General features: G+C 39.2%; 1 protein-coding gene across 1 annotated transcript in view; it reads left to right on the top strand.

The window, feature by feature from the left end:
• The window catches only part of DCAF5 (DDB1 and CUL4 associated factor 5), a 72,290-nt gene that overhangs the window by 26,424 nt on the left and 33,362 nt on the right, over positions 1 to 12,504 (top strand). Inside the window, exon 6 of the mRNA XM_061380267.1 lies at positions 12,179 to 12,392. Coding sequence (XP_061236251.1) covers positions 12,179 to 12,392 — 214 coding nt within the window. The remainder of the gene's footprint in view (positions 1 to 12,178; positions 12,393 to 12,504) is intronic.

Raw genomic sequence — 12,504 nt, 5'->3', positions numbered from 1 at the left:
GGAAGCAGTGTTAAAATAGAACCAATAAGTTCAGCATGACTGCAAGTTAAGTAGTGATTCTGGAAGTCTTATTTTCTATTTTTAGAACGTGTGAGTATTGCCATTCTTTCAGGTGGAAGTTAAACTGAAACCAACTGTATTGTTTCTTTTTGAAAACTGAATCGAAAAGGTAAAAATGAGGTCTTGATTAGTGAGGCTGTTGTAAGGCACTCGCACCACTAGATGGGGCCTGGAAGCTGTGCATGTATAAAGAAAATCAAAAGGCAAGTCTGTTCATCTTAAACTGTTTCAACAAAATATCTATTGTTACAGAATTGCTGGGGGCAACTCAGCAAGTCGGCTTGCATATATATATTTCAAGCAACGACTGTATAACTCAAGCTATTTTTAGGTAGTTCTATTTTCCCTTTTCTACAGAGCCCCATGCCAGTTTCCTTCTTTTTGCTGAGATCAAAAGGCAACTTTTCCCCCCAAGAAAATATGATAATTGTTCCCTTAATTATTTCTTTCTCTGTGTTCTCTCTCACTCTACCTCCCTCCCCCTTCCACCCCTTGCATCTACTGATCTGGAAGCTTTTGAGATCAAAATGATTATTGGTTATTGGTCTGTCCTCCTAATGACCATCACATACTTTTAAACTGCTTTTCACACTACTAATGGGCTATTCACATAAGTGTTTTCTGCTTGCAATGGGAGTACTGGGCCTGAGCTTTTTACATGATGGATCCTTTTGTGCATCCAGCTCAGCAGTTGAAATGCCAAGTCTTGGGTCAGTATCAGAAATGCATATCTTAGGCATTTTTGTGAGTCTTGGAGGACTTATCTAAAAGCTTCCAGCCCCTCATTTCTGCTATGTCCATTGCGCTAATTCTGTGATTGACCTGGTTTTTGTGCCAACTCATGCTCAGTAGTTAGAAAACTAACCTAGAAAACCTTTGTAGCTTTCTTACGGCCTAGCAAGCTGCACTGTGTTCAGGGGTGATCCAGTGAGTAATACAGGTGATGGAGAAGAGAGAGGGAGGATTGTAAGACTGAGAATAGGAGATAAGAAGGAAACAAGATCTTCCTCATTTGAGGAGCAGTGAACATTAGGTATGTTCAGATGTTTGTGTCATTACTGTTTTACTTGCTTCAGGTTTTTTTTGCTAAACTAACCTTTCCCTTTGTTGTGTTATCAGCACGTTCCTTACAAGCATTCCTGGTAGCTTTTTATAAAGTAGAAGAGGTGAAACATAACCAAAGTTGGGAGCGATTTACCTTCTAGGGCTGCCTGTCACATGAGAATAAATTACAAGCAGAGAGTGTTTCTACTTGGCACTTGACTTTTTATGTTTCTGCAGTACAACACAGTGTTCTAGGACACCAGTCTTGAGTGTTGAGTTTTGGGAAAACTTTTGTCCCCAGAATTCAAGGACTGCATTCAAGCTCTGAGTGAGGTAGAAATGCGTATGTGCAATAGACCTTTTTAAGCGTCTGAAAGTTCAAGGAGGCCTGTGCTGTCTGCATAGTCACGAGTCAGTGTACTCAAAAAGGTCCAATGATGAATTAAAAAATACTTGACCACCCAGGCAAACCTGGTATCTCTCAGTGACTGTAAACTTCATGGCATATTTTTAAAGCTAACTTGACTGTACAAGTCATAAGCCTTGAAGGAGTGTTAATTTCGGTGTTTTCCATCAGTGTATTATGGACAAAGCCAAACAAGAGCGTTAATTCAACTTTTATGTCTTTCTTTGTCTGGGTTGAGGAGTAACTGCAGTTCAGAGCCTTTTCAAGCAAACTTCTTTAGCTTACATTAAATGAATATTTGTTTCTCAAAAAAACCACCCATCAAGGAATTTGCCTCCTGCACTGAGAATTCAGAGGAAGCAAACTCCCGAGCTGTGGATGGGGAATACCTGTTGTTAGATATCAGTGAATCACTAGTGAGTAGCTCATTAAGTAATAAGCAAAATACAGAGATGGCAATTTCTTCCCTGTGACAGGCTAATTAGATTCAGGAGAATCTTGAGGGAGGACTCTTCAGTGCTTGTGAATGTCAGGGTAAGTTGATCTTGCTGGTATATGGAGGGCTTTGAAGGATGTGGCTGTACTGTGCTGCTGGTCTCCAACTGACTGTTCTCTAAAGTCTCTGTCTTGAACAGAGCTTTTTCTGCCAAGTGCTAATTACTAGATGCTCTCCTTAGTCATGTACTGCACGAAAACACAATCTAACTTTTAAAACAATGTACTGAATGCATAACTTCTAGTCCAAATCTATTGGAAATCACAGGTACTTAGTACTTATGAAAATGCAGTTCTTGGCTCTGATTGCCTTGCTTTATAGCTTCACTTGTTTAGTTTACAGCCTCTTAAAGACCTGTAAAGAAGGTCTTGTTTGTGGATCAGTGGCCTCTGATGGCAAGAGGAAAACACTTTATGTATTATGTGCCTTACATGACTTCTTTCTATGGAGGGATATGGAATATCTCTGTACTCAAAACAATCTAAGGATGTAGAAGTCTTGCAAGGGGGCTTATGTTAGGTTGACGTGATGACGTGTAGCTGGAAAACGTAGGTTTCAGGTTCACAAGTCCTTTGTCGGTTTTGAGATAGAAGTGGTAGCTGGCACAACTACAGGCAATTTGAGAACAGCTCTTCACAGTTTAGTTAGTTACATGTCAAATTGACCATCCTTCCAAGAGAGGGCTAAGTATTACCTCTAAATAGAGGCAGGGTTTTTATTGTTGGGTTTGTTTTTTGTTTTTTTTGTTGTTGATTGGTGAGAGTGCAAGAGAAAGGGAGGAAAGGAAGATGATGAGTATTTGCAGCTCTGCCTGTACCACAGGTGATATTTATAGCCTGTTGCATAGAGAGGACTTTAGAAAACCTGTGTAGTGATGCATAAGGTATTTTAAAGTCATAAAACCAGCATTATAACTAATTCCACAGATTTAGGCCTCCAACTGTTGCTGATTTTAGTTTCCCGACTTGAATCTTCTAGGTATTTAATCTTTAAAGATCATACCAGAAGAACAGAGACAGCAGTTATTTTCTGAGAAATGCTCATGCACATGCTGAGTTTTATTCTTTCTGGCTTGCCTTCCTGAGCTCCCTCTAAAAAGTAGCTGTTGTCTAATTTTATCTGTGTGTTACCAGGATGTCTGGTATGTTGGCTGAAGTACTGTGAAATACTGTGCTTCTGGAAGCACAACTGTGGGATCCAGTATTGATTGTTTGCAGGGGGATATGAACTGAAGGGGGTAACTACAGGGTTTGCCTCTTGACAATGAGTTTAGTGAGGTTCAGGGCTCCTTAGAGGCTAGAACAGGTGCATTGGAAATTTTCTCAAAGTAGCATCTTTGATTGTAATTGTCTTTTTCCTTATGGGTTTTTAATAAGATGTTACATGATCTTGACAGGAGTGGGATGGAAGGAATAGAATGTGGAGATTTAAGGTTTTTCTTCAACTGTTTTGCATTTTGACACTGTGTAAAGGAAAGAAGCTTGTGATTCTGTTAACTTCTAATGCCTGTGCTTCGGGATTGCCAAAGCCCTTGCAGATGGAGGAGTCCTCTACATCACTGCATTAGCAAACAACTGTTCAGATTATTTCAGTGCAACAGAAGTACGCTGCATGGTTGTTTGGAGACCTCTGCAGTCCTGCTCTGAGCAGAGCACTGTATTAATGAGTTCAGGGAAAATGTGTATCTTGGCAACCACTTTTTTATTGTCAAGCTTATCAGTTTGTTTTCTTTCCCTTCCCAGTTGAACTGTTTGTTGTGAATTTTTACTAACTTTGTGCTCATTAAAGTAACTCATTTAGCTAGGTTAAAGTATAACAAATTTTAAGTGCTGTTTAGGCACTCACCAGTATGGGTCAACCACAACACCTGAAATAGTTCAAATAAGTATTTGTCTTCTCTTGCAAGTGAGGAAATACAACTCATCCCGCACATGTACCATCCTCATCAGTTTTGCTTCTGTGCTGTTGAGGAAGCTCAACTGATCTGTGTCTCAACCTAGAATTTGAAGCCTTCCTGACCTAGTCCAACTTAGCTTATTTGCCACAAATAACACAGAACCCAAACTTAGATGTTCCCTCCCCACCACCACCGTTTGTTTTCCATTATTTCTTAGAAGTTCCCTTTAATGTCACAGAAAGGGAGCTTATGGTTGCTTAAGTTCATGGGGATTGACTTACTGTTTTTTGGAAATCTTTGGGTTGTGTTGAAGGAACTTTTGAATGCTAATGGCATCTGGATGAGTGACAGTATTTTTTCTTTGTTTTCCTCATTGTAACTGTAAATAAATCTCTAAACTGTTTGACACAGATTTAGCCAAAATCAAATTGCTTCTTCAGCTGTTAGAAACATTTGAGCCTAGTCCCCTCTGTGTCTCTAGTAGGGGGTCACTGAAGAAAAAAGGATGTATTCGCAAATAAACCTTTTTTTACTTTGGGCAAAGAGAGATGGTGACACTCATTAAGCCTTTAGTTATGCTGCTGGGTTGAGTGTTACTTCTGCTGGGAAGAACACTTTGCTGCATATGGCCTCCTTTTTTGTGGTTGCCACTTTGAACAAGTTGATGCTTTTTTGCTTTTTTTCTTTTCTTTTTCCCTTGAAAAGACAGAAATGTTGTACCAAAGTTGTGAAAGATGTAAATCAGTGAATTCATTGCTAGATACTTTTTACTTTGAAGCAAGTGCTCTTTTCTGTTGCTGGTGCGAACACTAGCTAATAGTCTAGAAATACTTAAGTGTGCAAGCAGCAGTGCTGTTCAGGTTTGCAGTTTTCAAGAACGTAAGTAGCTTCATGCAGTAAACAAGAAGTCAGGAAGCCTGGTTTTGTTTCACAGTGTTGGGTAGGTCTGTTGATTGACTCTCTTGCCCTCAGTTTTTCCTGTATCAAGGAATGGGAATATTTCCTACTTCAAAAGCCTTATGATGCTTAATCTTTTTGTTAGTTTTGAAATTCTTGAACACAGCAGTCCTTCTAAAGCAAGAATATGAAATGTAAAGTATTGGCCTGGCAGTGCAGATAAGTATCAAATATTAATCTGTCATTCAAAAGAAGCTCTGATTTAAGGTTTTTTGGTAGCCTGCTTTCCGAGGAAATAGATCTGTGATCGTACAAGCCTTATACTAATCACCTTTATGCTGCATTTCAATGAGAGGGGAATTAAAATAAGAATTAAGAGATGCCATTTTTTCTTTTAAAAAGTAAAATAAAATAAATTACTGGTGACTGAATACCAGGGAGGCATCCTTTTAGTGTGTTTATGGGAGAACATGTGAAATATTACTTCAACCATTTTGTAAGACAAAGGAATTAGACTTTGAAACATCAGTCCCTGGGAAACTGGTGGAACCACCTTGATGAGACCAAAGTTGTGTGTGCAGTTGCATTCATTTAGCTTTATATAATAATTTTTATTCATCTTGTACCTGTTAGAGGCAAAAACTCTATAGATTCAAGACTGGACTGTATTTCTGCAGGAACATCTTGGATCTTGCCACTTTCCCTGTTGAAAGAAAGGCCTACTTGTTGCTGCTCTTTAATTTCAGCCTTTATAGCTTTGTTAAATTAAAACTCTGTGCAGCTTTGTTGGGGGAAGGAAGGGTGGTGAGTGCATATATATTATTGGATGAAAGAACAAACCTGTGGCTGCTGTTACTCAGCTTTCCTAATGCAATAGAAGAATCCCAACACAGAAACGTGTGTAGGAGAAAATGCTTCACAGGATTGCAGTATTGATATGTGGCTGCTTTTGCAGAGGCACTAAGGTGTGAAAATGGATTTACCCTTGAGGAGGAATTACCAACTTTCACACTCAGATTATTTTATTGAGGCAAGGTTCTCTGGTATCTTTGGTCTTTGTGTTACACTGACTTTGGTGTGTGCTTCATTTTGGAAATAGTTTCCTTCAGTTGACTTAAAGGTCATCTTCTCATGCCACGTCTGTCTGTGTTTGCATCTTCTCTGGTTATCTGATGGAAGCTACTCCTTTGTGTTTTGCTGGATTCGTCTGTGCAGTGTTCTCTCACAGTCTGTACTCCATCCTACAAGGTACTATTTCTGAACAGGCTGAATAATGGGCTCCAGCTGTAGAATTCAGATTAGAAAAGGAGGAAAATGATCAGGTGATTTTGCTAGGTTACTTGTGGTTGTTGCATAGTTGCTTTTTACTTCATATTCTCTACTTTCTCTTATTTTTTAAATCTGGCTATTTTGTTTTTCTTTTCCTGCAAAATTACTGTCTACAAGATCTCATTTATTACTCGGGTTACAATAACACCTGGATGATTCAATCAGAGAGTGAGAACAGGACACTTGTGCCTGCTGACTCACAGATCTGGAGTGAGGACAAGCCTAGAACTTTGAGAATGTTTGGGAACAGGTCTGTAATAAGACCAGAACAAATGTTAGATAGAGCTGGAGGAGGATTTGAAACATTCAAACAAACAGGGGAGTGTGTTTGTTGTCATTTGCTACTGTTTAATTGCTATAATGGCAGAAAAGCCTTAAGTCATAGAAGGATAAAAGTAATACAGATGAGGGGGGGAGTTTAGTTTACTTTATGCCTTTGCTGTTGTCATCTTTTTCAAAATGCTGAAATTCTGTATGTTTTTTTCCCATGAATGAAGGCAAAATAAAGGAAAATATAATGCTTTCTGGAGAGCTGCCTAAGATCAGTGGTGTTAGCATTCAATGATTCAATTAGATCATAAGGGTCAAACCACTCCAACCTTTGCTGTTACGTGGTCTGACTTCTCTGGGTACATAAATCTGGTGATGTCTGACGTTCTTAAGTCACCAGATTCTGAAGTTATCAGGTAAGAATCTTTCTTATAAAAAAACCCCAAACTAATAAATTATTGCCCTCCTGGTTTGGAGGGGAAGGTGAAGCTTCTGTTCACCTTAGAGCTGGCCATGTATGAAAATGTAGTAATGATGGGGGATTCCTTTTTATACTAAGTTACATAATCCTGACCCTAACAGGAAAGAGCAGAAGGAATGACATCTTCTTGAACACGCAGGACTTCACCCCATGTTCCCTACTTTTCCAGTTTTGGTGCATACAGTTGATTCTACTTGTATGTCCTCTTTGAAGGAAAGTTAAGGTGTTCAGTTTGGCTAACAATACACAGCTTTTATTTTATTGTGTTATTCTTTGAAGTCCAGGCAAATGTCCCTTACTTCCTGCTAAGGATTCTGAGGGATGTAGTTCTTGAACAGAAATACTGATGATATAATTGAAAATGAGCATGCTATTGAGAAATAAGACAATCCTGAGCGTGGTTTCTGTACCTTTTCAGTCTTAAGAACACTGATGCACTTCCTTTGTATTTGTTAATGCTTCTGAATACATATAGAGAAACTCCATATGCTTTGACAGGATTTACCTGCTTTTCAAATAAACTATCTTGAGATTTCTGTGAGACTTGTAACCTACTTTTAAAAAAACCCCAAAACCTTCCATGTTGATTTGATCCTGTGCTTGCTTGGTTAGTTTGTTAGTTGGTTATTTGGCTCTTTCTGAGTGTCTGCTCCGGACTAAATAAGAGTTGTGGGGTTTTTTACATGCAGAGAATAACTTTATTCCAAATAAAACCCAAATCTTTCTGAATTTTTCCAGGCCAAGATTCTGTTTGCCAAGTTTCATTCCAGTTCTTTTTGCATAGTTCAAAGATCCTCAATTTTGTGGTTATAGAAATGCTGACAAATAACAGTTGTATGCAATAATGTGTATTAGTTACAAACATTAAATTTATTTTTTCCTTTTAAGTTCATTCTTTCATTAAGTCAGTTTCACACATTGCTGTTTGATGCTAACACTTTCTCTCTTCCTTCCTTCCTTCTCCCTCTTAAATGTCACTCATATCCCAGGGACAGTTTCTGTGCTGCTTTTCGTTGTCAGATTTGTAGCTTATCAAGAGAAGCTATTCAATGGTTTTATTTAATGGTTCTATCTGATGCTGTAATTCACGCTGCTTTTATTTTGTTTCTACCAAGACACTGATCTCGTGGTTTTAATGGCCACTGTCTGTTGCCAAGTTAACTTTTGAATAGCCTGGGTTACACTTATGTTTACCAGTCGGGCAGTCAACTTTTTAGAAAACGATGAAAAAGCTTTTTTGTTTAGAAAAGGGAAGAAAGGAGGAGAGAGAAACGCTTGTTTCAGGTATAGGCTTTTCCTGCACATTCTGAGTGCAGCGAGACTTACTTCTTCCCTCACCCCACTAGCTGCCAGTAGAAATGTATTTACATTAGTGGTGCTACTCCTGGATTGAAAGCCTTCCATTGTTTGCCTGAGCTGGTATTTAGTTAACACTTGAGTACTGCCTGCGTGCAGCATACCCAACTACAGAAATAACCATATTGCACATGACTGTCCATTCTCTCCCTCCTCAGCCTCCCTTCAGCTCCAGCATGTTTGATTGGATTTTACTGTTCCATCTGTGGACTTAGTATTTCTCTTAATCACCCAAGATGACCTTTTTGAAAACTCGGAAGTGCATGTATCTCTATTGCTTCCAGAGCTAGTAGGCAATATCAGCATTCCGCAGCTGGCTAGATGAGCCAAATTTGGAAGCAGACTAAATTCCATGGTAGTCTGGGTCTGGATTCATAAGGATAATTCCTTTGGCAGGAGGGGCACCCATCTTGTTCATAGTTGCTCTTTTAAGATGGTCTTCAGATTTCTCACTAGCTGCCATGTCCTGTGTCTTTGAGAGGAGAGTACTGCTCTTTGTCTGATGTATCAGGAAACTTCTTAGTAACTGCAAGAAGGTGTTGCCTCTGAAATTCCTTTGCTATAGCATGCAATAAGGAGCCATTAGAAGTGGCATGAGCAACATATCCAAGCGTGCCTACACTCCCTCACGTAATCCTGTGTGGAAAAAATCCAAAGGTAGCACTGACTAAAGAGAGGTATAGAGCAGCACCATGATGCAACCAAGAAAGTGGAGGTAGTCATTTGAGCATAGAACATGCTTAAACACAGCCCTCCCCTTCCTCTTCCCTTCCCACCGCAAAAAAAAAGGAAAAAGAGCAAAACTGATTCTGATTTGTTTGAAGATCTTTAGAGCTTATTGATTCAGGCATCCTCTTTAGTTCTAATGAGTAGTAGTACTGGTATAATACTGTAAAAAAATAACATAACTTCCCCTAGCTTCTTTCTTGGAGTCAGCTGACTACTTATGTCCTCTGTTTGTGAACTAAGTTCCTAGCTTTTTCACCAAGGTGGAGCCGTGAGCTGCACTCCCTCCTCTGCACTCCTTCTTCTAGGTCACAAAATAAATGTTGGGGGGGGTGTCTGGTGTCAGTTTGTCTCTCCTCAGCCCCAGCTGACTACCTGCTGCCTCCTTCCATAGCTTGTTAAAGGAAAACACTGTGCAGTTAGTTTAATAAACTCTTTCAAAGAGGCATAAAGGAAGCAAGCAGGACACAGCACAGTGGGGAAAACCACTCTCTTGTGATTTAGTGCAGCATTTTGTTGTACTTGGATTTATAGAGTCTGATGAATGAGGAATGGCTATTTTAGTATTTCCTTCTCTAATAGCCAAACTTAGCCCACTGCCTTTTTCTGTTAGTGTGGGGTTGGTTTGTTTGTTTGTTTGTTTCAGGATTTTTGTTTGGGTTTTTCCGTTTGTTTGGTTAATTTGGTTTATTTCTTTTTCCTTTGTGCCAAATGTTCAAGGAACTGCAGCACAAACTGTATTTCCATTACAAGTGGGGTTGAATCATGTGAAGTGATAGTATGAGGTAGGCAAAGCTGTTGGTCTTTTGAGGGGTCTTAACTGCGCAGCTCCTTAATTCTAGACTTTTCATGGGTGTGTATGATCATAATTTCTGAAGTTCGAGCCTTTGTTTAATTTCTGAAATAAAATATTCTTTTAAAGCTTTGTTACACTAAAGTTACTGAAACACAATATAGCATTCAACTCCAAGAGGTGTTTTCTTTGATAGCTTTGACTGCTATAGGAGTTTAATGAAAACATCTGTAAACAGAATGGAAATTAATTTGAATTTACACCACTATTATTGCAAAATATAATCTCAGAATATTTCAGGCAGGGCATAGTAATAGTAACCATGGAAACTTTGCCTGAAGAGCGGAAAGGATGGGGCATCTGCTAGGCTCACTCACTTGTAGGCAGGAAAGAATTCCAGGTTGTGGTTTACAAAAAGGGCTTTAATCATGCTGCAGCAGAGACTGCACCTTAACATTAAGTCTAGTTGGGGCACATATGTTATGGTATTCCTATCCATGATGGAGAACTTTTATATTTTTATAGAAAAAATTGCCTTTTTTTTTCCTGCGTGTTTTTTGGGGTGGAGGTTTTGGTTGGTTTGGGGGGTTTTGGTTGGATTTTTTTGTTTAATTTTTATGGTGGTTTTGGTTTGGGGTGGGCTGGCGGGATGTTTTGATTTTGTTTGGGTTTGGATATTTTGTTTGGGTATTTTTTTTTAGTGCCTGACTATTTTGAGATGGCTGAGTACTTCCTGGATCTTGATTAACAGAAACTAGGGCTGATGAGGGGATCCTAAATCCTTGTCTCTAAGGCTACAGTTTCTAGTAGTAAATTTTCTCATGCTTTTATTAAAAGCTTTGAACACTATTAAGAGAAGCTCAGCAGCTTTGCCTGGAAAAATGCACACACGGCTGAGAGAGCAGGACTCTTCATGATGATAAGGCATTCATAAGTTGTGGTGCCCAGCTCGAAGCTCTTACTAGTTGGCTTTGAAATTGTGACTTCTGATTTTTTTGCAGCACCCTGGCTTTGACTGATTAGGTCACAAAGTGTGCATGTGTGAGAGCAGCGTATTTCTAGTGTGCTTATTATGCAGAGTTTTCTATTTTATTTTTGGTTTTGTTTAACTCTGGCTTAGGAACAACAGTTTTTAAGTTTACAGTATCTCATGCAGTGGATTCATGCTTCAACCTGCATGGAATGTGGCTTTCCATCCATGCTGAGTGACTCATTTCTCACAAATGTTGAGACAGAGGGCTACATGAGAAAGTATAATGCATTAAAGTCCATGAATGAATGAATGTCCCTGTAGGGTCTGCAAGTTTTGTGCCTTTTCTGATCCAGAAGGTGCATAAAAATCACAGCACTTAACAATATTTGTTGTGGATTGCTCAAAACCTGTTGACAAAAGGTCAAGCTCTGGTACTGCTCAAGGAGGTTTTAGTGATTTTTCCCAACAAAAAGGGATAAAATGTCTTCTTTCATTATCTCCCTTTCCATGCACACAGTTATTTCAAGCACAGGAATTGAATTAAGTCTTTGAAAAAAACAGAAAGACCATACAATGCAAGTTGAATTTCAGGTATGCTTTGATTACCTTTAGGTTCCTGAATGGAACAAATTCCATACTCTTTTATAGTTTTAAAGAGAGAGCCTGGAAATTTGTGACCCATTGGTTTTGTCTTGCATATGTCAATAAGAGCTGATACAAATACTCTAGCTCTGATCATACAGCCTTTTATGGGACAAGGAGACTAGCAAATTCAACTATGAGGGTTTTAGGTGTCACTTAGTAGCATAATTATCTTGCTTATTTGGCAATATTTTTGATGACGCAAGTTTGAGATTAGCTAGGTGACTTGGTTTAGCATTTCTTGCAATAACTTGTTAGTAAGATGGCCTTTTATTTGCAACACCTGGAACTGATCGCAGAATTCAAACATCCTCTTATGCCTGTAGAAATGTAAATAGAAGCAGAAGTGATACAATGGTCAGAGTATCTGCAATCAGAGAAAATGCCATCTGATGCCAGAGCGGAGTAAAAAAAGTTTGGGCTGGCTGGATTCAGGCACCAAATGGATGCTGGTAGGGTCAGTCTCAAATGCAGACATCCCAGAAGTACAGGAACAGTCTTTTTAAGGCTAAAGTTACTCTGCAGAAACTTTGCCCTTATGTGGAAATGTAGTTGTTACTAACAAAACTACTCATAGTCTTTAAATTTACTCTTTTGAAGACCTTATAGTGTTACTTTAGTGTTTTGATAGTTTGCAATTCAGGTTTTGAATGAAGTTTGTTCGGGAATTGATGCTTTGAAGCAGAAATTAAAAGTAACATTCCACAAAGATTATAGTTTACTGGGCTTGTTTGAAATGACTCAGTAAGGTTGGAGAGACTCTTTTGTCTTTAATGCCACCTCACTTGTTTCTGCTGTCTTTTCCCAGTTCGCTGCTCCGCTATGGTGGAAACCTCTCCCTTCAGAGTGCTATGAGTGTCCGGTTCAACAGCAACGGAACCCAGCTGCTGGCACTGCGTCGGCGCCTTCCCCCAGTCCTCTATGACATTCACTGTCGGCTGCCTGTCTTCCAGTTTGACAACCAAGGGTACTTCAACTCATGTACTATGAAGAGCTGCTGTTTTGCAGGTGATCGTGATCAGGTAATAATCAAGCAATGCTTCCCTCAGTCTTCAGACTTTCTATTAGTGTTTGAAAACACCTGTAAGTTGCTTGGGAGACAAAACAGAAGGCAGGATATGTGTAGGCTTACTT

Source organism: Neopsephotus bourkii, unplaced genomic scaffold (assembly GCF_033783945.1).
Source record: "Neopsephotus bourkii isolate Nb327-2 ecotype Australia unplaced genomic scaffold, CSIRO-AGI_Nbou_v1 NB_1792, whole genome shotgun sequence".
Lineage (NCBI taxonomy): Eukaryota > Metazoa > Chordata > Aves > Psittaciformes > Psittacidae > Neopsephotus > Neopsephotus bourkii.
This window is presented reverse-complemented; position numbering and strand designations above follow the sequence as displayed.